Source organism: Sparus aurata, chromosome 17 (assembly GCF_900880675.1).
Source record: "Sparus aurata chromosome 17, fSpaAur1.1, whole genome shotgun sequence".
In the NCBI taxonomy this organism is placed as follows: Eukaryota; Metazoa; Chordata; class Actinopteri; order Spariformes; family Sparidae; genus Sparus; species Sparus aurata.
The window spans coordinates 17,547,781-17,570,568 of NC_044203.1; the positions used below are offsets into that span (position 1 = coordinate 17,547,781).

General features: G+C 39.8%; 2 protein-coding genes across 3 annotated transcripts in view; one reads left to right on the top strand and one right to left on the bottom strand.

Annotated features, from left to right (window-relative positions):
- The first annotated feature begins 93 nt into the window (after positions 1-93).
- On the top strand, positions 94-13,112 carry mrpl13 (mitochondrial ribosomal protein L13). The gene is made up of 7 exons (XM_030393564.1): positions 94-218; positions 1,765-1,888; positions 2,221-2,314; positions 3,260-3,320; positions 5,574-5,660; positions 7,271-7,392; positions 12,469-13,112. Exons 1-7 carry the CDS (start codon positions 192-194, stop codon positions 12,491-12,493), a joined length of 540 nt encoding a protein of 179 aa, XP_030249424.1. The 5' UTR covers positions 94-191; the 3' UTR covers positions 12,494-13,112.
- Positions 13,113-13,211: 99 nt separating this feature from the next.
- Positions 13,212-22,788, bottom strand: part of col14a1a (collagen, type XIV, alpha 1a) — a 143,733-nt gene continuing 134,156 nt past the window's right edge. The window contains exons 46-48 of one of the 2 annotated variants that reach the window (XM_030393551.1): positions 21,514-21,591; positions 20,354-20,509; positions 13,212-17,550 (exon numbers count right to left, since the gene is read on the bottom strand). In XM_030393551.1, the coding sequence (XP_030249411.1) occupies positions 17,522-17,550; positions 20,354-20,509; positions 21,514-21,591 (263 nt within the window). In that variant the 3' untranslated portion in view covers positions 13,212-17,521. Of the gene's footprint in view, positions 17,551-20,321; positions 20,510-21,513; positions 21,592-22,788 lie in introns of both variants that reach the window. The other variant, XM_030393552.1, reaches the window with a different exon arrangement.

Below are 22,788 nucleotides of genomic sequence, written 5' to 3' on the forward strand. Positions count from 1 at the left end.
ACCGACACTTAACGTTAGCGTGAAAATATATAAAATATAGGAACGTTTTGCCGTATGACTTCGATAAAGATAAACATTGGAAAAATTAAGTCTCAAATCTTGTTTCAACCGAGTAGAATTACCAAGCGGACCGTCACTCACGTTGAGGGTCAAATATTTTGAGGATGTGCTAGCACAGTAGTGTCGTAGAAATGTCAAGTTTCTCCAGATCTGCCCAGGTAACGACACACATTATACATTACATTGTCTTTTTTTTTTTAAATCTCATAATGTGACCGTTAAGTGTGTGCCGGTTACTGTAACGTTAAGACAGGACATCACTCTCAAATGGGCTGCTAGCTAACAAGCGACGCTAACGAGCTAGCCATGGTGTGTATGGATATTATTAACGTTATATCGTTTAAACACATTATAACAAGTGGACTGCTCTCAGCAGTTAGGGAAATTCCCACGAGTCCAATATTATTTCTTGGCAGCCCAAGTTAATGTTAAAACAACGTCGTGAGACCACCATGTCAAATTATACACGCTTGAAGCACTGTTTTAGATAATCCGTGGCAGGCAATTACTTATCAGAATTGTAGAATACATTAATTACAAAACCTGTGGGTGTGTGAGCGTTGCCCTAAAGATTAAAGTATGGACATTGTGCAGAAGATGAAATCTTTTATCTTTAAGGTTAAAGGAGTTTTTATTTGTATTTATTTATTTTTTTTAGCCCTGAAAGTATTCTCCCACCTTTTATTTTGAGACATCCACATGATAGTTTTTAAGATGCTTAATGTAAATAATGAGAACAGTTTTGCTTATTGATGTTTCCTCTGTTATTGTTCTGAAGCAGTTATGGCATAGGATCATGTTTTGGTATTTATTCCACATTCATCCCATATCTTAATTTTGGCGCTAGTGGTAAACGTGGTTTGCAGCATTAGTATTGTTAAATATTCGTGAATAAAGGGCTACTTCTACACACGTTTTTTTGTTCTGACATCTAGATTATAACGGTCAGTTTCCTATTCTGTCTAGCTGTGGTGGTAATGTGTTTACTGCAGGTGTCTACTACCACTCCTGAATAAATGTAGAGGAAACACTGCAGCTTTTAGTTATGGATCTTAAAACCTTTCACACATTATCAAATACACACACACACTCTCTCTCTCTCTCTTATGATACTTAACCCTGACCAGCAGTGATATATGATGGTAATGATGGTATTTTGTGCACTTAGATAATTCATTGGGGTTTATTTGGTTTGGTTGAGTTTTAACTGCGTATTCATTGTGTCAGCTATGGAGTCATCAATTTGTTACAGGAAGAATACGTCAACATTATACATTTTGAAATGCATCATACATTTCTGTATTCTGAAATGCTCTGTTTGTATAATAAATGGCTTCAAACTAGAAACAATGCCTTTTTACAGCAGACATTTTGACTAGTCATTAAAGAAGAAGCACAGGTGTTCTGAATAATATAAATAATAAATGTTCTGAAAAACATTAACAAAGTGTCTTTTGTATTAACAAGTCTTGACAGTGTGACAGCTAACTAGCGTAGACAAAACAAGGACCCTGAATCTGAATGTAAATGGAATCCAGACATAATTAATTTCAATATCTGCACCTGTGCCTTTCCTGCTGAGATGTCAAAACATCTTCAGTGAAAAATGCCTTGTGTGTCTGTTGTTTGTCACACTATTAAACCTGTGATAATCCCATGCCACACAGTTTATTCAACCTATTATTTCTGTCTTTCCTCTTTTAGCAATGGGCGACCTTTGCTCGCTCCTGGTTCGTGATCGATGCCAGAATGCAGCCTCCTGGGAAGATCGCGACCATGTGTTCCGTTAGGTTACAGGGGAAACACAAGCCTATCTATCATGCAATGAGTGAGTCCAATCTGTCACAAACAAGCACATATAAATTCACGAGTAACTTTCTAAATTAAAACAACATTTAAGATGCATGTAAATCAGTGTTCGACCTTGTTCTATTATGAAACCACAACCCACCCTAAGTTTAAGTTGTTGTGACATGGATCGACCACATGATGGCAGTAAAGGATAAACTCTAAATACTTCATTGTCTTTGTTGGTCTAGCAAACTAGCTGATGTTTTTGGTATTATCATTACCATCTGTGTCTGATGTATGTATGACTTTTATGTCTCTCTGTTAAATTAAATTAAAGTATTCCTTTTCCTAATTTTTACACCTTTGCAGGTGACTGTGGGGACCATGTGGTAGTTATAAACACCAAACAAATAGCTTTCTCTGGAAACAAATGGGAGCAGAAGGTCTACTCATCACACTCGGGGTAAGTGCATACAGATGACACACTTGGATTTTTTTTCGGTGTTTCCAATACGCCTTTGCTCTTCGCTGCCTGTCAGTAACTCCAAAAATGTTTCAGGAACAGCATGTCTCAGTGTCACATTCATATTGGAGGAAATGGCTCTGGTGACTAGACTACTAGAGTTTTGTTGCTTTTTTAAATTCTGTACTCACAGATTTGTGACATTAAAGTGTTTGTATTGGAAGTGGTCGGTATAAATAATACTGTTTCTCCCGTATAAGAGTTTATGCATGTGCAATAGATATTGTGGTTGGTATTTCTCTAAGGCTGTCTCATAATAAGGAACTTTAAACTATAACTTGCTAATCTTGTTCCTGTGTTTAACCCTATGAAAAGTCAGTCCCCTCCCGTGAGTAAGTGGTGGGAGGGGAGAGTAAAGAAGCAGCAGCTGATAGTTGTCAGACAGAGATTGAAAGAATAGATTGTTATGGTTAGGGATAGACCAATCATCGGCCTGAGCGATCATGAGGGGGTTGATGCGCAGCATTTTCCTGATTGTCGGTATCAGTTATTTTTCTGTCAAATTGCTGCTAAGATAAACTCATTTATAAATGTGCTGCCCACATGTTGCCCACAACAGCATCTGATTGGTAACATATGAAGCACTTTAAAATACTCCAAGAAATGATATCACATTAAGCAAAAAATACTCATGTAGGCACTGACTGACTATGTCTGTTTCAGAGTTCAAAAGGTTAAGAGAAAAAGTATTTAATGAGAATTAGCAATAAAAAAGTAGAGCACTCTTTGATGTAATTATATAGTAGAAGATATTACTCCTTGACATGTCTGGTGTATGCATTTCATAGCAGAGCTCTGTGGTCTCATATCGTCTGAGAGATTTTGGTAGAAGGCCAAAATACTCCATTTAGTATGTTGGACTGAGCTTGTCTTTTTCCCCCAAAGGTATCCAGGTGGATTCAAACAAGTCACAGCGGCCCAGCTGCACCACAAAGACCCAAAGGCTGTAAGTGTCATCAATCAATATACACATTGGATATATATATTCATCCTTATTAAGAGCAAATTCTATTATCTCCGATATATTCCACTGCCACATACCTCATGGAGTGTTATTGTGCTGTATGTGTGATTTAACCCACATTCTTTGAGATTATTCTAATTTCTATGTCTGCCACAGAGAAGGTGTTTCATGGCTTGACATTTATCCCTTCTTTCACATGTGCTGCTTGTGCATATTAATGTGAAGTGCAGAGAGCAGGGATTAAGCAGCAGTGGATTTGTGCTGGTGATGTTTGGTGCATCCTGAAACTCAATACGAGTTTGTCAGTTCAAGGATAATTCCCGGGGTTTTGGTCGTGTTGCATATTCATGGTTTCAGGGTAAAGGAGTCTTCACTTTGTTACACACACACACTGATAATTACATTCAGAACTTGATGTGACCTACATACTAAACTTGACAAACCACAGGACTTCTGTGAGAAATTACATGAATGAGAGAGAAACAACAACTCATGAGGCCTAAGGATAAATCTAGAGATAGTGTGTATTTTTCCTATTGTCAAATATGAAAAGACTGAAAACAGTAATGAGTGTTTCCTGCATTGCCAAAGCCTGATTCATCTTATTCTTCTGTGTCATAGTCTTCCATTGTTGTCTTAGAACTATTAAATTAATTGGTTGACATGTCTCTCCAGTATGATGAACATGGACACTGTAGATTCTCAACAGAACACCAAATGTATATTAATCCGTGCCTAAAAAAGTCTCTAACAAATGTATTTACTCTTCTTGGCTGCAGATGTTTAAGAAGGTTATGCAGCTTTTAAATACAATGAAATTAGGGCTATTGGATGAATTGATTTTCTGTTAAACGTAAAACGTGTGACGGAACAGCATAATAACAGTACTGCAGCGCTGCAGAGACGCTCTAGCCAATGAATCTTGTTCTCCAAATGTAAGAAAAAACTTGTTTGTTTGGTGCAAACCCCCTACAAATGACACATCATCATTGTAGTAGTTTTGCAGTGAAATAACAATTGTGATGCAAAAATGATCATTCGCACAATATCTGTCAAAATAAAAACGGTATGATTTTTTGAACCATATTCTGCAGCCCTAAATAACACAAGGCAGCTTTATCCCTTCAACTGAAGGAATGTAGTTTAGTTTTGGTGCCATTTACTTTTATTTATTTATTAATAATTGGATTGACATCTCACAGTGGGCTCAAGATGCTAATATCCATGAACATGTGGCAGTGTGTTAGGTTTGTTCTTACCACAGATGAGGATATTTATTTCATTTTTGTTGTCTGTTTTCAATGCCAATGAAGCTCCTTGGATTTAACTGAATTGAAATGGTAAAAGAAAACAATAAAACACAAACACAAAATGCATTAAAATGGGTGTAAATAACATATTTTTGAAACAATTTGGGCTTCAAGAGACTTGGATTAGGCTAACATGGAGACATATTAGTTGTCTTTTTTATGTTTTGATTTCTATATTTTCATTTTTGGGTTAACTCATCCTTTAAGTCTTTACATGAATTGTGCTGAGATCTTTTTAACAACTTCCATATTTGTTTGTTGTTACATCCGGTCATTGTCTAGTGCTTCATTGTCCCGATCTCGATCCATGTTGCACAACTTGCATAAATCCCATTCAGACTATCTGGAGGAACACGGGGAGTGTAATCTGAAAACTGAGCTATTCAGCTCGGGATTAATTCTGTGTTGCACAACAGCAACGTTGCTGTTCAGACTCATTTAACATGAGAGCTATACAGCAGCGTTTGTTCTTTGTCCATTGCTCATTGTAGGTTAATAAAAATACCGTCAAACTGCTCTTCTCGTGTAGGGGGACAACCTGTGTTGGTTTCCAATATGTAGTTTGCAATACCAGGAGAGACATTTACTCAGCTGTTGGCTCGGTGCTGCTGCAGGCTGCGGTCCAGCTGGTGACCACAGACGTGTGTCCTGATGGTGGTTTAGTTAAAATGAGGTTTGGAGGGTTGGCCCGCAAAGAGGGAGAAATAGAATTGGACAGATGAATGATTTGTCAGCGCTGCCTCTGTCCAACATCTCTCTCCAATATTTCTCTCCGGTGTCTCAGTCCAGTAACTCTCTCCAAGTCGAATTTGTGCAACTGGCCTCATGTTGAGATAGTCATAGTTTGAAAAATATGGGAAAAAGTACGTGAGGTTTTTAAAACAAGAAATAACATGTCAACTTTCCATGTGCTCCTCTTCACCAGATCGTGAAGTTGGCGGTTTACGGCATGCTGCCAAGGAATCTGCACCGACGCACCATGATGCAGCGATTACACATCTTTGCTGATGACGTAAGTCACGTTTTCTCCTCATCCTCTGATTTGATGAGTCTCCAGACAGACACCTTAATCATCCAGGCTTATTGAGGATGATCGGAAGCAGATGACGCCCTATGAGAAGGGTGCACTGATATCAATTTGCAGATACTGACACAAAAGAATGAGGCAGTTTTCACCATCATTTATTCAGGGTACTTTTAAATCTAATAGCAATTAATTACTTTAATTTATCAATTATTTTTTATTATTAATTCATCAGTGTTGTTTACCATGATTGTTAACTTTATTCACCCGCATTTTTCTCAGCTGATTTGTGTGATTTAGAGCAGCAACAATTAGTCAATGATCACTAAGTCGATTGGAAGAAAATCAGTAACAAACTATTTTGATAATTGCTTAATCGCTTTGGTCACTTTATAAGCAAAAGTTTCAAACATTGACTTGTTCCGGTCTTTGTGTTTTGGACTGGTGGTGGAACAAAAATAAGCAATTTGAAGATGTCAGTTTGGGTTTTGAGAAAATGGGAGCATCTCTTACAATTTTGTGAGAATTTACAGACTAAATGATTAATCGAGAAAATGAACCGCAGATTAATTGAGAAGGACAACGATCATTTGTTGCAGCCCTAGTGCTGTTTTGTTTCCCCACTGGTTGTGAGGGTGCTTCAGCCCCTCTCCAGTCTGTATAACTTTAATCTGTTTTGGTCAATTTTATATATCAACAATGGGTTAAATGACTGTGTGTATATAATTGGGCAATTAAGTTTCTTTCAGCTTTTATCTTAAATGTTTTGATTCACTCTCACCACACAGCAGACACACAAATAGTGACCAGCTGGTAACCGTAGTGGAGCATAAATGCAGCACATATCCAGATATTTCTCTCAGGAGTTGGAGGCGACCAACTTGTCCCCTCTTACTTATTGATTCAAAAGAGAAAACTTGCGCTGCCTCATTACTGCACTGAATTATGCTCTCTGGAGTTCACAGACAACACTTTTGGCATTTGGCAGCATTAAATTATGATACTGTTAGATGATGTTGGCGAGAACTACCAGCGACACATAGCTTCTGAAATGATTTGAAAAAAAAAAAAAAGAAAATATAGTACTTGACTGTTAATTGACCTGGGCGGCCTGCCAAAATATTAACTGGATGTAATTTGTATCCATGCAACAGAACATTACTTTGGGTCTTTGGGTTTTGACCTGTAATGTAATGTATGAGGTGTTTAAATTTAAAGCAAGGACAGTCAGATACTTGTCTTTTATTCTGGTCCTGACTTACATCCACCAACAGAGTTAATGCCGTGTAGTTTTTTCGAAAGTTTGCTGTTTTCTGATCACTATTTTAGTCTGAACTGTATGCCCACTCCTTTAAATGATCTGCAGGCCCACACCCACCTGTAATGCATATTAATGAGAATAACTGCCTACACTGGAGATTGAAGTCTTGAGCTGCTTTAAGGGGTTTAAATGGTACTTTCTTCTTTATTCTCACCTTCTTTTTCATGTCACCTCCTCTCAGTTCCTTGTCCTCTCTCATTTCCTTCTTTTCTCTTTGAATTCCTACTCCTGCCGACATTTTTCAATTTCAATGTGTCCTCTGCCCACCCCTCACCAGGAGCTGCCAGAAGACATCCAAGCCAACCTGACGGAGGAGCTGCCTCAGCCCAGAGAAATCCCCAGGAAGCTCAGCGAGTACACGCAGGAGGAGATCGACGCCTTCCCCAGGCTGTGGACACCGTATGTACAAACAGTCTGTTGTCAAATACACACCGGCGGCAGCATAAATGCAGACAACGTCTTCACACACAGTGCTGCACATGCACATGTCATTGAATATAAACACAAACACAGATGGGAGGAGATGAATGCAGCATCTAATGTATTGAACCATTTTTACACCAAAATTAGCGATTATATTCTATAATATTAAAAATAATTGCCAGTGGTCTAGTTTGCCTTTGTGTGGTTGTGTGTCGTGTTCAAAGTCATTGAATGCGTCTGAAAAGCAGGGAACAGTAGAAAGCAACGGATCGTACACTACTTCTCAGACTGCATCCAGAAAAGGTTAACCTGGTTTAAAAAAGTCTGAACCAGCAACATTCTGAATTGGACAGAATTAGTTTTTTCTGAAGCTGGTGATGGAAGAAGCGAAGGAGTGAGGTTACTTTTAAAAAAACTCCAGTCTCTCTGTCAATGCCGTATGGTGGGTTTCTGCAGTAAAGTGATGCGAGAGGTGAGTAGATTGTGCAGTGTGATGATATAAAAATGCTGACATCCCTGACCGCTGCTGTTGAGCAGTATTCTCTGAGGTTTTTTCAGTATTTGTGTTTCAGATGCTACAAGGTGAAATGCAACATAATACATTTCCTGCAGAGAAAATACACATAATCGCATGCTTGCTATTAAGCACTATTGGTATTCAGTTGAGTGCAATAAGCTTTCTAACTGATATGGTAAGGCAAACCCCAGACTTCAACCTTCAAATGGCTTTTTTTAATGGTCAAACAGTTAAAGGTACGTCACCTGAGAATCATTTCCTCATCTTTTTGTCCTTTGAGGATCTTTACACCATAACAACATGCACACACAGTCATATTTTTGTGTCTTGTGCTGATGAAGAACAGCCAGAAGGGGGAGATGTTGATCTTAGAACTTACGCTACATCTCGTATACCAACTACCTGAAATGACTACAGGAAGCTGTCAAAAATGAATGTGTGGTTTTTTGTATTTCACATTCAAAAGAAGCCCTGTTTTAAAAATGTATGACAAAAGGGTCCTCTTAAACCTTCGTTCAGATATGGAGGGCTCTTTCTGGATTTTTATGGTTCTCAACCTGGGGCCAGATGGTTGTGGAGAAAAAAATAAAATAACATTTATATTGTATATTGAAAATGATATCACATACATATTTTATACACTACCCTGCCTGTACCAGTGATATAAATTTCCTTAGAATAGATTTTATTGAGCATGCTTGTGAGAGTGAAAGTACCAATGGCCGAACCCATAAATGTGCTGTTACTGTAGAGAGCATTGCCCCTCTTCTCCTCCCATTTGTATCTTTGACTCTTGTAGAATAGAAACTATAAAAATCAATAAAATATATGCACAAAATAAAATCCAAGGCAGATGGCGAAGGTAGCAACAAACTGCCGACCTTGACTTTTAGAGGAGAAGCACGGTGGGTGGCCGTGAACCAGCGCAGTGCAATCTTTATGTTAATGAGGACGGGGGGGGATTGAATAGTCACATATTGCCTCCCCGCCCTGCCCAGACGTTGTCAGCGGTGAACAGTGCAGTCCTGTGTTATTTTTCGTGGTCTCACTAAGCAACGTATGCATGAACAGATCCAATTCAGAAAGCTTTGCCAGCCCCAGTCTTTGTGGCCAGTTCGACTCCAACGCTTCTCACTCGTGCAGGAACAAATAAGACGCAGCGTTTTTCCATTGTAACTACAAACATATGTGGCTGTAACAGAGAACGAGCGGCCACTTGATTCATCGAAATACACTCTGTGGTTAAAAACTCACATGATACTGCTGCTGTGTGAGTTCTGATACAGCTTTCAGCCCTAGAGCTTAAATATATGACCTTTATTTCCAGAAGTTGACATTTTTATTTACTGTATATAAAAGTGTTGTGTGGTTATTGCTGTGTTTAGCTTCGATGCTTACATGCTAGAGCGCCTTGAGAGTTTCCTTGAAAGCCGTTGTAAATTAAGGCCATTGAGTGTTACGCCATCAACACTGACACTGAAGTGCACTGCAGTATAACCCGGCTTTAAACTCTGTAGATGTGTGTCAGCAGCAAAGACTTCACTTGCGCCAAACCGCTGATACAAATGTTAATATGTCACAAACACGTGTGGAAAGTCAGCTGTTCTGCACCACTTCCTGCCTGTTTGGGACATACTAGGTTTCTCCGTGGTGTGTGTGTGTGTGTGCGTGTGAGTGTGTGTGAGTGCGTGTGTGAGAGATCTGTTATTCAGTATAATCATATTCATGGCTTTTTGAGTGTAGTATTTTCCGTTTGGAGATTAGACTGACATTGTGACCCCGGGGTTTGCCGTCAAGATAATGTCATCCTGCTGCGTCTCTCTGGCCTCACCTGTAGTAAACATCCTCCTGACAGGTTAACTGAGAGCATTTTCATCTCCACCTGCTCAGCACCAGCCCAACCGTCCATCAATCCATCTATCCGTCTGTCCTATTGGTGTTTATCCAGGTCAGGGTTGCTCCTCCTTATCCGCAGTCGCAGGGGTGAATCACCCACTTCTTCGTTTTTATTGTTGAGCTCATAGTTGATGAATTGGTGAATAGAAAACTTGTGCTTGTTGCTTGCTTGTGGTAGCATCACAGTTTAATACAATGGCCTTGTTACTTTAACTTGTCAGGTTGTTTCTGTTTCACAGTAACTACCTTGTGAACAAGACTACTGTGAAATGCAATCATCCAACTTTTATGAGTTTCTTCTTGGTTATAGTTATTACTATACAGGTGGAATGATTTATTGATATGATATCACCGTGTTGGTGTTGTTGCTACAGCATCGTAATTAATGTTGCTACATCATTGCAACTGACCGAAAATGGAGTCCAAATAAAACTGTTGCCTGAAAGGGTTAAACACAGAGTCATACCTACTTATTTTTTTCTACACCAAGTTCACTTATTATTTTCCCTTTGTTTTCAGTTTTCTTTTGCAGTTTGGTCAGGTTTAGGTCACACAAAAAAAACTTAGGTGTAGGAAAAAATGGAAAACAGACTTTTGCAAGTTAAATGTGCTAGAAAGGATAACTTCTCCCATGTGTGTATTTGGTTTGGAAAATGTCTGGCCAAGGACTAAAGAAAATCACAGCTTGAGTTTACCCCAATCTAGCAATAAGTCAGAGGTTTCATGGGTGGATAGATACATGAAATAAAACACAGCAGAAACATCAGACAAGTTGGATCGCCGTATTTAACTATACGTCTCTACACGATGCAGTGACAACTGAAAAGGACGACGGCAATAAACAAGTTTGCCTATTTTGTCAGTTGTCTGCCTGAATGTGTGTTGTTAGCGGTACATCACAGCGTAAGTCTATTAGTCATTTCATTCCAATATTTATAACTAGAGGTATCCAGCCATGAAAATAGTTTTTGTTTCATTTGTCCAGATCTCAACCTCTGAAATGTTTGCCTTCACACCAGTGCAATGGAGGAAAACTACATTCAAAATCATCAACAGTGGCACAACTTTAAATACATGGAGTCTCAGTTATTATATCACACTATAGCCCTATTCGCACGGAACTAGGACCTGGGGACCTCATGTGATTTAGAAATTACCCCACCACGTCTGTGTTTCGTGCTGCGCATTCGCACGGGATAAACGAAGTCTGTGTTTTAACTCGAATTTACTGACATTATCCCACGGATCGATCTCACCAGAGCTGTCGTTGGAGCAGCACAACGATTAGATATGGATATTTTTATATAATATTAACTGGTGAGCCTGTTGAAAGATAGAAAAAATGTTCCTTACCGCATGCTGCCATGCATGTAATCTATCTAATCATCTTTCGAGATTTAGCTCTTCTGATGAGCCTCCTGAATTTGCACCCAAAATGGTGTCAAAACTTTGATTCATAATTGCGAACGCAGCCTCCATAAATCTTGACCGGGAAAAAGGCAGAGAATTACTGGAGGTCCCCAGGTAATACTAGTCCCGTGCAAATAGGGCTTATGACAGTGTTGTGTCATAGTGTGGTGGCGGCAGAAACTCAGGGACTCTCAAACCTCGGCAACTAAAACCAAATCTACGTAGCTAGTTACCACACGGGCAATTGAGATAATGTATGTTGGAAATTTGGGTGGACTGACCCTTTAAACCTACAAGTAGTGCTTTAATACAATCCAGAGAGCATTTCAATGACTCTGATGTAGTCAACCCTCCATCTGGTACTTGAAACACATTTGAACAAAACATAACCCACATTTGGTCTGAATATAGTGGAAACACAGCAGGCTCTGATTGGAAGGCCATTTTCATTCAGTTACTGTCCTCTGCATGTGCGTTTACTACACACACGTACAACATGTCTGTATTACGATCGGCTTTGCTGTCAGAGTCCGCGGTGATAAATGAGCCACTTCTCCTTGTTTACTGGTCCAATCTCCTCAGCCAATCAGCGAGTGTGCTCAGGCCTGTCACTGTGTGGTCGCCAAGGTCAACCTAATCCTGGTTTATTTAAGCGACAGGGCCTTAGCCTAGTTAATATTCACTCACGCTCCGTCTTACTCATTTAACTCATCAAATATGTGTGTGTATGTGTGTGTGTGTCAGGGGAGATGGGGTTGAGGTCATGGAGGGCGATTCAATCGTTGCCCTTTATTAAACACATAGTTAATATTCTCTCAGAAAACCTTGGAGCTGAGGCAAAAGATTATTATTGGATATGTGGCACTCCCACCTACTTTCTCTCTCACACACGCACGCATGCACGCACGTACACACACACACAGGACTCAGACAGAAAATCAACAACACAAACATGCTGCTGTAGTTGATAGCAGAGCTATTACAATTGATGATAACATTTTCTGCACTTTGTATCAAAACCAAGGCAGCGCGGTCCGATAATATCTGTCTGCTGCTCAAAATGAAAGAGAGCAAAAAAACACAAAAACGTGGATTTGGTGCAACAACGATAAAATCTTTCTGGTTTCTCATCTGTCTTCTTTCATCTGTCCTCTCTATGTTGTTTTTGGTTCTTTTCCAGACTTTTATGCCTCCTCATACTAATGTTTTGTCTTCTGTTTTCCCCACAGACCCGAAGACTACAAAATGAAATGAAAAGGAGGCTGCCCGACACGACCAGAGCCGAGAGTCTATCACATTAACGCTACACTGAAAGCAACAGGTTCCTCGTTAAGAATGTACAATGGCATTTTTATAGGATTTGCTCTGAGATGTTGTCCGTTTTGAATGCTGAATTTCTTTATTCAGATGAAACATCACAAAAAAAGATTGTCAGATTGTGTGCAAATCCAGGCCAAGGCACTGACACCAACTCTGTGCTGCTCTGTACACATTATTGACAGTAACATCTCAAGCTGTTGGATAATTCCGGTCTGCTATGTGGCTCCACTCTGTTTAGACAAAATCAGATTCTGGAGGTTTTCTGTTTGATTATACAACCATGAAATGATCAGATCTGGCCCATTAAAATAAGACATCTGCTCTAGCAGATCGTGCCCTTTGAAGGTTTGAGGCTCCATAGTGAAACAAATTCATGAGTTACAGTGACAACATTCAGGCCATCCATGTGGTTTCAGTAGAAAATGTTAACTTTGGTCAGGAAATCCTGAGCCTCTTGTCTTGTCAGTGTGTTGCAAAGTTCCACAGTGTTGTTAAAGTGTACATCAATTCTGTTCCATTGTAAAATAGGCTAATAAACAATCTAATAAACCTGTCCTCGTCAAGTAGTGTTTTTTTATATAAATGTTGTAAGATCCAGTTAAAGTTTGACTGTTTCATGTCGTTTTAGTTCAACAAATGACCTAAAACACACTTTTATAGTCTCATTACAGATTTATTGGTTATAAAAGCAAACAAAATATAAAATAAATAAGTTCATATTGAACTAAGGGGCGTAGTGGTGAGACACATTCCTTATTAAGACTGTTCAAGTTTAACTCTCAAATAATCCAGGGCCGGCTCACAGCTTAACTCGTAGTTACTTTAGTGCTTGTTTTTTCAGACTGCAGTGCAGGAGGGGTTCAGTTTACACGTGTGATTCAGTCCTTATTGGTTTAACTGATAGGCAGCTGACTGTTTGGAATATTAACTGGATCCAGGTCTCATTCCAGGAAGGTCAGAGGTCAACCAGTGAGCAAACCACAGTGAGCAGCCCCGACTTTGCATAAGAACAATAAAACAAACTGTGGCAGCAACATAAGACACAAACAACAGATTTGTCTTCTTAACTCACCAGAGGCCTGCACTACAAAGCAAGTTCAACATACCAGGAAATCTTTTGCTATCTGGCAACTGCAATCATGCTAAGTGATGCTACAAAGGTGGATAAGTCATCCCAGGTTTTTTCAGCATCTAGCCATGAGCACATTCATTTAAGAGGAGCCAATCACAGACACGGACAAGTCTACTGGCAGCAGAGAAGAATATTAAAGAAGAGCAAACTATTAGACAAATAGAGGAAGAAGTTTAACAACATAATCCAGGCTCAAAGCAACACAGCTGCAGCTGCCGAATACAGCTGGAGAAGGACAGCTGACAAAATGTTTGTCTGCTGTGTGAACATGTAAATTAACAGATTTATAATGTCCCCGCCCCAGCATTAGGGCAGGAGTAGATGTGAATAGAATTACATTTCTGTATTTCATCAAAAGAATTGTGTGGTTTAGTTGTATATTTATGGCACAGATGACACGCTTGGCTATATTTTTTCAGCTGAGAGCCCCACAGTGTTAAAAGGTCTTACACTGATGATAACTTAATTTTCCAGAGAACTGATTGGTCAGAAGGCGGTGCTTGTATACACGTTATTCTGCTCCGGAGCAGGTTAGTTGTGTAGCACAAGTTACTCAGACTCAGACACAGTGAACGATTGACTTTTCCTCACTTCTTCCTTTATGTATTGTTTGTGTAGTGAAACGTGAAGTAAAAACTGTAGTTGACATAATCATTTCCATTCAGCTGATCTATACTTGATAGAAATCTTTCCATTCAGTAGGAGCAGACGTCTCCTGTCGTTTTTTTAAGTGCCCTAATTTGTGAAATCAGCTGCTGTAGCAGCATCCATTTGCTGTGGGCGTCCATTTGTTCCCGGCAAACGCACTGGGACCCATTTAGATTGGAGGTCGGAAATACTGAACTGAATGCAACATAACTCTGAAATTACCTTGCTGACCCAAAATCCTGCTTCATAGTTCAGGCCTCTGGTCCATCTTTAAAGCGACAGAATGAAAAATCACGGGACAAAAATGTGATGGCAGCCAGATTTTCTCTGAATAAAAAACAATACATTTAAAAAGTAAAACATTTTGATTGTGTTGCACAGTGCTAAGGTAAAATTTAACTTAACAGAAATTTGATCCATCTGCTCAAATAGTAGTTGGAAAAAGAAGCAAACACAAAACTGTATGGAGAAATTTCCTCAAAAACATTTCAATATTCCTTTACTCTCTGAAATAAAGGCGGGGGAATCGTGATTCATCATTATAAAAAGCAGCCTGTACAAATGTTGCCGGCTCATCGTCCTCGATTTGAACTGTAAGGTAATCTTGTTAGTTACACACAACTAAAACAAGATGCACGTGTCCAGTTACACACTCAACGTTTGGCTCAAAGGAGACATGCAGCATCACATGAAAACAAGGGTTCAGTCCTGAAATCAGCTGTGAGATGAGAGAAACAGGTCTTACCTTTACATTACCACTGGACGATGCTAACATAGATCAGGCACTTTTCGGACCCCCCTTTTACAGAGATATCGTACAAGAGTCCACAGGGCTATTTACATTGTTTCACCTGGTGGAGTAAACCACCTGATACGCAGGGAGGGGGGCTCTCACCACAGTTTCAGATGGGGACGATGTGTGTGTGTGTGTGTGTGTGTGTGTGTGTGTGTGTGTGTGCATGTCAGTGTCTGATTTGTTTCCACGTGTGTGTATCAGTGTGTGTGTTTTGACGTGCAGGGCTCAAGCACTTTAGGTGAGTCCATCCTTCCTCTAAAGTCCTCCCTCCTTACTCTCCTCCATGACGACGACGACATCACGCGGAAACCTCCTGGCGACGCCTGGCGACCTCAGCTCCGTGTCCTCAGAGTGGGTGGGGCCCGAGCGGTAACCGTGGTAGCTGTGGGCCAGCTGGGAGGGCTGTTGGGGGTAGTACTGAGGGGGGTAACCACGGTAGTAGGGGTCCTGCTCTTCCTCTCCCTCCTCCTCCTCCTCGTCTTCACCTCCTTGGTCGTTGTTGTAAGCCACTGCAGCAGGGTTGTAGGGCTGGTAGCCGCCATGGGGCAGGGGTTGGACTGGAGTGTTGGGAATATTCAGGGTCAGTTTGAGTGAATGTTTCTGGATCACCGCAGCGAACATAAAACCACCACCAGCGCGAAGCAAAGTTAAGGCTGACTTTGCGACTACAACCACCTAAAATGCCACCTATTAAAAGCAATAAGGAGGCAGCGCAGAATTAAAGGGTTGCGAAAAGAGCGAAACAGGAGTTGCACAAGCAGATGTGGACCTCCGGTGGGTTAGTTAAAAAATCTGGTTTCTAAAAAAAAATCTGGTTTCTACCCCTTACGGAGTGCTGCAGGTATGAAATATCTTTGTAGGCTAACCTGGAAGTTAGCATCACCCTGGTTCCCTAGACAAGAAAAAGATTTTTCAAGTAGATTTTGGATTATTGCTGAAATAAAGGTCTGTGGCTAAAACAAATTCATGATACTTACAAGATTTGTTCAGCAAGATAATCTTGCCACTTTTATGATAATTGAATTATAAATGCAATTGCCAGTAAAGTAAAATGCTCATGTTCTTATGAGCCACATTGCTGTAGCATGACTTCAACATCACTACCACTAATTTCCTACTTTACATACTTTACTACAAATTGAAAAGTTAGGGTTAGAATAGTTTGCAACTGAAGTCCACCTCTAAAGATGGACCAGTGAGTAGATGACTCACCATGTTGGGTGTCTCTGACATCTTTGTAGTCTTATTTAGCCACTTATCAGCAATCGACTTTTAAAGACACCTTACGTTGTTGTGTATTAACTGACGTATTCTGAGATGTAAAACAAATTCTCTATGTACCTATTTACCTATTAACCACAGACCTAGTTCAGGCATCTAACTGAAAACCCGTAAAAGTCCAGTGACTTCAAGATGAGGGAACCAGAAGTGCAAAAATGCTAACTTATTTCCCGGTTTTAGGACTCATTTCTGCAGCACTCCATTTCCCAGATCTGAAATAAAAAGATCAAGTCCGACTCACATTAGGGTTAAAAGATGAGATGTTCTGCCCAGTGTACAGTGTATGAAATGTACAGATATTTGTTTTGCAGTGATGGAAGCAGCCAAATGCACCAAAGCATCCCATCACCATTTAGCTGATTCATCAAGCTTTGGAAAAAATGAGATTAGCATTGAGGAGATTTAAGCTGGAAGCGGAGGAGGATGCTGCAGTAAAGCATTGTGTACTCGAGTATTTGTTGACAGATGGCACTGGGATCAGTAGCAGTGAACACCGCGGCAGTGTTGCAGGGTTTTGTTTGGTCTCATGGGAAGGTAAGCTAATATATTCTTGTCTTTCAGACTGTGAGATGATGACACAGCCAGATTTTCGATCCAATTCTATCAAGAAAGTTCACTGAAATTAGTCCAGTTCCTACTCGTAAGGAATCAACACAGCATCATGTGCATGAAGACTGAAAATCTGGTGTGTTTTTAAAACTGTACACCAGACCAAACTGAGGGCACAAAAGTTACCTTAAATCACCTCTATTATGGAGTCAAGTTGTTTTTAACTTAAAATGTGTAAATAAAGATTTTCGGCTGCTAGATTTTTTTTTTTTTTATCCTAATCAGATCATGAACAAGTGAAGTGTTGGTTGCAAGAGTAATTTGTTCAAAGAAGGTCTCTGGAGAAACAAAATTTAAAATCAACTGCTGCAGGGATTAGAGGTTAAACACCAGGGGCAGGAGTAATTATTCATCTGAGAAATATGGAGGCCTTGAAGGAATAATTTATCAATTTCCTCAGTTTCTAGTCTCATATACAGGGCACAGAGGGAGGGGTGGAGCGAGTTGAGTCGAGGAGGAAGAGGAGGAGAGGAGGAGGACGGTTGGCGAATGCTCCTCAGTATTCATTCCCATAGTCCTGTTGAACTTCAGTCAAAAACAGGCAGAGACAGAGGGAGGGGAAACACAGGAAGAGAGAAGATGTTACCTCGTATCAGGAGGGAAAACCCAACAACACCAAAGAGTTAAACCTCCAAACACCACTGACAGAACTTTGCCAGCTGTAAGGTTGTGGTTCAGATGTTAAAAAAATGAGTGTTGGGAATTCTTACAATAAATTCACTTCAAATACATATTAAGACATCCAAATAAAATGTCTGAGAGAGGAAAAATGTGTCAGATCTCTGTTTCTCTTTCGGTACATGAGAAAGAACAAATAAAGATACATAACACAGAAAACAGTAGCACAACAAGAGGACACCAAGAGAAACATGCCATGTGAGTCACACTGAATCTAACGATGTGAGGTCGGCCATTTTTTAACCACCATAACTGCAGCGTTTTACCACATATTGCTCAACAAATACTCATTTGAAGGGGATTCAGGCTAAAGTATACCTTAAAGAGTTATTTTTTCAAAAATAAGACCTTTAATATGAACAGAAACTTTTTTCCCAGTAAAACAGAGTAGGATAACATTTGTGATTTATGATCATAAATGGGAAGTGGCAGCCTCTTTTTAATAAAAAAAATAATAATAATAAAATAAGGTAACTGCAACTTATGAAGGATAATTAATTGAACTTCAAACTGTAATTTACCTGTTTTATCATCTTCTTTTTTAAGTTGTGAAAACCTCTACATATTTTAATTTAGTTGTTTAGTCACAGCTGGGGTCTTTAAAGTAATTTGAAACTTATCATTTACGCAGCTGATGACAGTAAGGCCGACGAGACTAAGGCAACAAAGTGAGCTACAACAGGCTGATATCACTGTTCATACAGCTTTAAACAGCACACAGAAACATTATTTTTAAAAAGGCAACACTGGGACAGGGTTTGTAGGAAAGATACCAGTCAACTGAACTATCCCTGTAAAAGTGAAAATGAAAAATATATGGTCAAACTCTAGCTGCTCTGAAGGGAACAATACCACTCCACATACTGTATTTAATAATATAGTTCCCCTTTAAAGTGGTCAGGGAGGCAGCATTTAATCCACGCATGGTTGAGAATAACAGCTGAGATTCTTCTAAGATCATAAAATAAAAAAGAAATATTCTGACTGGAACCCTTTTATATAAAATAAATCTGGGGTGATGGATGAAGTAACGTCTCATCCATCAGCTACTTTTAGAGGATGATATTTCATTAAGACGACACGTCAGAAGCTGTTAGATGTGAGACGGCCGAGCTGAGACAAAGGTCCTCATCGGTGTGGATATTCAAAGACATCCAGTATGTGAGTGTGTGTGTAACAGCATATTTTATTAGATCTCAATACAGACAAATAGCTCGGGTCAGTGACACAGTTAACTTCTTAATCCATCAGTGTGGACATGAATGTAAAAACTTCACAGTGGAACAACCATAAAAGCCAGATTACTCTCCAATTCTCTGAGAGCTTTATGAGAACAATAACTATCTGAGAGCCGGCTGTCACTGTGAAAACAATATCTCGCTGTTTTATATGCATAAAAGATGGTTTATAAGGTGGAAAGAGTGGGCAGACTGTTTAAGATGTTGGTGTCAATACATTTGCAAAAATGAAAAATAAAACAAACGCCCGAATTAATGATTTGGTAGTGACGCTGACGGCTGCTCTAATGCAGCATGAAGTAAATGTTAAGTTTCAGACAAATCAGGACAAGTAAGGTCTGAATAAACAGCAGAGCATGTTTTTTGTAAAGTCTGGATATGTTTGACTACGTTTGGGAAAATGTTCCAGTCAAAATATTATTTTTGTTTCAAATGCCAGAACCCGTCCTGCATGTGTGCTTTTGTGCTCATTTGTCTACAGCGGTGGCCCTTTAGCTCTTTTGATCAGGCACCATTTTGGAAGCTGAAAAAATATAAATAATGACAAAATTGTACAGGAAGCCTAAACTTTTTATTTTTAAACCAGTTTTTAGAAATAAAATCTGCTCTCTCTGCTATTCTGACATTTAACTCAAGAGCAGGAGTGTTTCTTCATATTTTGAATTTGACATTTGATGCGGTTGTTTGATGAGCATCACATTTCTTTCATTTTCTTTCCAAACTCATCTTGTCCTTGACAAGTTTGGTTGGTGAATAAATAATGGCAGTCTGCTCGTGTCCTTCGACTTTAGTTTCACTCCATGTTTTTACCTCTGTTCCCTCAAACTGGTCTCCTGTATGCTATAGGCATCTTTTAACTCTAACCTGGTGTGAGAATGTGTGTGCGTGTTTGGCCACACTCAGCGCTGCGGCCAAACAATCGACTCTGATCGGTACAGTTTTCATTAAAAGAAATCTAAATAATCAATAACACTACTTAAACAGTATAATAACATTTATTAGATGTTTATAACAAACCATAATGTAGTCACCAGATTGACTGGTAAGTGTCTGAACTGGTGTGTGCCGTTTCTCACTAACATTAGCTTACGGTACTAATGTACAGTAAAGTTATCTGGCTGTTTGGGGCAGATAAACATGGTGTGAGTTGTAACAACCAACACAGCTGATGAAAATCTATCTGCCGGGACTCAGGCCCAAATGTTTACAGACGAGGTACCTTTAAAAAGGAAACGCATGTTGCCTTGAGTAAACTTGTGGATTTCTCTGGTTTGAACGTTGTTGGAAACACTATACACTATGGTGTGTTATAAACCATTAATCAAATGAAAGTACACTGCTTATAAATGCTAAAAATGGGAGGTTAAAGTAAATTGTTACCAATGCTTAAATAGCAGTTGGATGATGATTACCTCCCACGTTGTACCCCATACAGGAGTTCTGGTCACAGTATCCTGGTGGGCCAGGTGGTCCAGAGTTACCTGGATTACCCGATCTCCCCTGTGTTCCTGGGTTACCAGGCCGACCAGGGGGGCCCTGGCTGCCTGTCCGTCCTTCACCCGGCAGGCCTGAGGATGGAGGAAGAGTCTGTGTTAAAGCTTGGCGAGTACACAAAATCAGCCATCAATAAACATTCGATTAAAGGAGACCGGCAGTGTGACACCTGGTGAGAAGGGATAAGAGAAGAAAGAGAAGGAAGGAAAATAAACTGAAAATGTGAAACCCGTGACTGCACTATCACCTGTTCAATCTCTAAATCCCCCTCTGCTGCTGCGACAACACGACAGAAATAACATGATTGCGATTTCTGGATGAGGGACAAGATAGTGAATGTCCTGAGGACAGGAGCAGAAATAACATGGTTCTTAGCTGAAATTAAGCCAAAGGCTTCTGTTTTGTGTTTACATAAGAGAGACAGCTCCATCAGGACTCACTCCAGCAGTCAGCAGAAATATGAAATCAATATTTTCAGGGGGGAGCCATGTGCCAAGTGCTAAAATTATCATGCCACAAATATTCCAGAGAAGCACGGCGGATGAAGACACAAACCTCTCTATACCTCTCTCTCGGAACAGATTTCCTTTCTCATACATTGACATTTTCAGATTTTTCTGATCACAGAGAAGTTTCCAGGGAGTTTTGTCAGCTTGTTCCGTGAGTATTGATCGCACAACAGCAAACAGAAAATCCCGGCACTGACAGGTTTTCACAACACACACCTCAAACTCCACACAGAGCGCGGGGAAATCAATACAGAGAATTATATTCATGGTCCAAAAAACGTCTGCTTGCTTTTCTCTTCGGAGTGTAAAGCAGCTCCAAAACACATCAAGTCTCTGTGCTTCTCTATTGTTAGGCTATTTGAAACACAAAGGAGAAGATTCCACATAGCAAGCTGCAGCCTGGCCAGGAAAAACAAATGTTCGGATACAGAATGTTACTAAATTATCATATTTTAAAGGAGCTACAGCATCCTAAAATGTTATTTTAACATTGAGAAGAGAGTGTGGATTCAGGTGATCCAGCTAATCAAGCGCCCTCAGGACTGTGCACATGTTGCTCTGTGTCTTACCTGGAGGTCCGGGTGGTCCCCGAGGTCCTTGACTCCCAACACCTGGATTTCCCCTCTCTCCCTTCTCTCCTGACAGACCTGGAAACACACAAAGAAGAAGAGAAGGAGGAAGTTGGTAATAACGACACAAGATATGTAACAGTGCACCAACAATGGCATTTTTAAAGGTTTTAGTAACACTTCATGTAAAAAAGATCTCCATTATGTAACTTTAATGGTTTACTAAGGGTTTGAAATATGGGTTATCCCAGTGTTGGAAAGTAACAGTAGTCATTAGTAGGGGAGACCGGGGATGGTTGTAACAAAGGGATAGTTGTAACAGCATCACTTTCACCAATAAGGGATAACATAAGAGTCATGTCATCAGTTTCATGTATAACCACTTCCTTCCTCATTTGCATGGCTGTGAGAAGAAGTGTGCAGATTTTACAGGTAACAAAGTAATTTTTTGGACCAAGTCTATATTTAGTATATTTACTATTTAGTACTGATACTGTTGACATTTGAATTAGGTAACTTGTTTTAGTTTAAAGAGTAGGTTCTTATGTAAAACGTGAGTCATTTCATCAATGCTAATTTCAAACAACCCTACTGATATAGCTATCTTAACAATGGCTGACAGGGGTGGGAATGGTTGAAACACCTTATAAGAAAATGTTACAACCAATCCTGAATCACAAGTCACATATTTTCTCTATCCTACATCCTTCACATGTACTTAAAGTTGCATCAGATGAAGTGAGGCCGGGTAAAACAATGAGGTGAGTTGCCAAAGACTACTCCATCTGCCGTGTGACACTGAGCAGGTACTGCAAGAAATCAAAACCTCAGAGAACAATCACAGCAGCCAAAAAGTCTTAGATGCACAGCAAATTCCAAACCCAAAGAAAAGTGTAAATTGCAAGTTCTAGGCCCACGAAAAACTGCACCCCTGGAAAACCTTCATACATCTGTCACCACTGTGACTCTGATCCCTCTGATTATACGGATAACACGGGCAGATACACACACTCAGGTTCATGTTTTATCATATAAGACAGACAAACATCTTCCGGGGATTTTACGTGGATTATGAGCTACTTCTGACCTCCTGCTGAAGGTTTCCATTTTAATCTGTATAACATTCATAGGTATTATCACAACATTTTATTTAAGAAAGCTGTTCTAACGTTAGGATCCACACCACTGACACTGTTCTTCATTTAGCCATCATCCGTCCATCCATTATTTGTTACCGCTTAATCCCTTTTATGGGGTTGGGGGTTTTTTTTTGCT

Bases quoted from the DNA above. Each gene is read 5' to 3' on its own strand.
- mrpl13 (XM_030393564.1), top strand. From the start codon at position 192: ATGTCAAGTTTCTCCAGATCTGCCCAG. The intron at 219-1,764 runs GTAACGACACAC...TTCCTCTTTTAG, and splicing joins GTTTCTCCAGATCTGCCCAG to CAATGGGCGACCTTTGCTCG. The intron at 2,315-3,259 runs GTAAGTGCATAC...TTTCCCCCAAAG, and splicing joins GTCTACTCATCACACTCGGG to GTATCCAGGTGGATTCAAAC.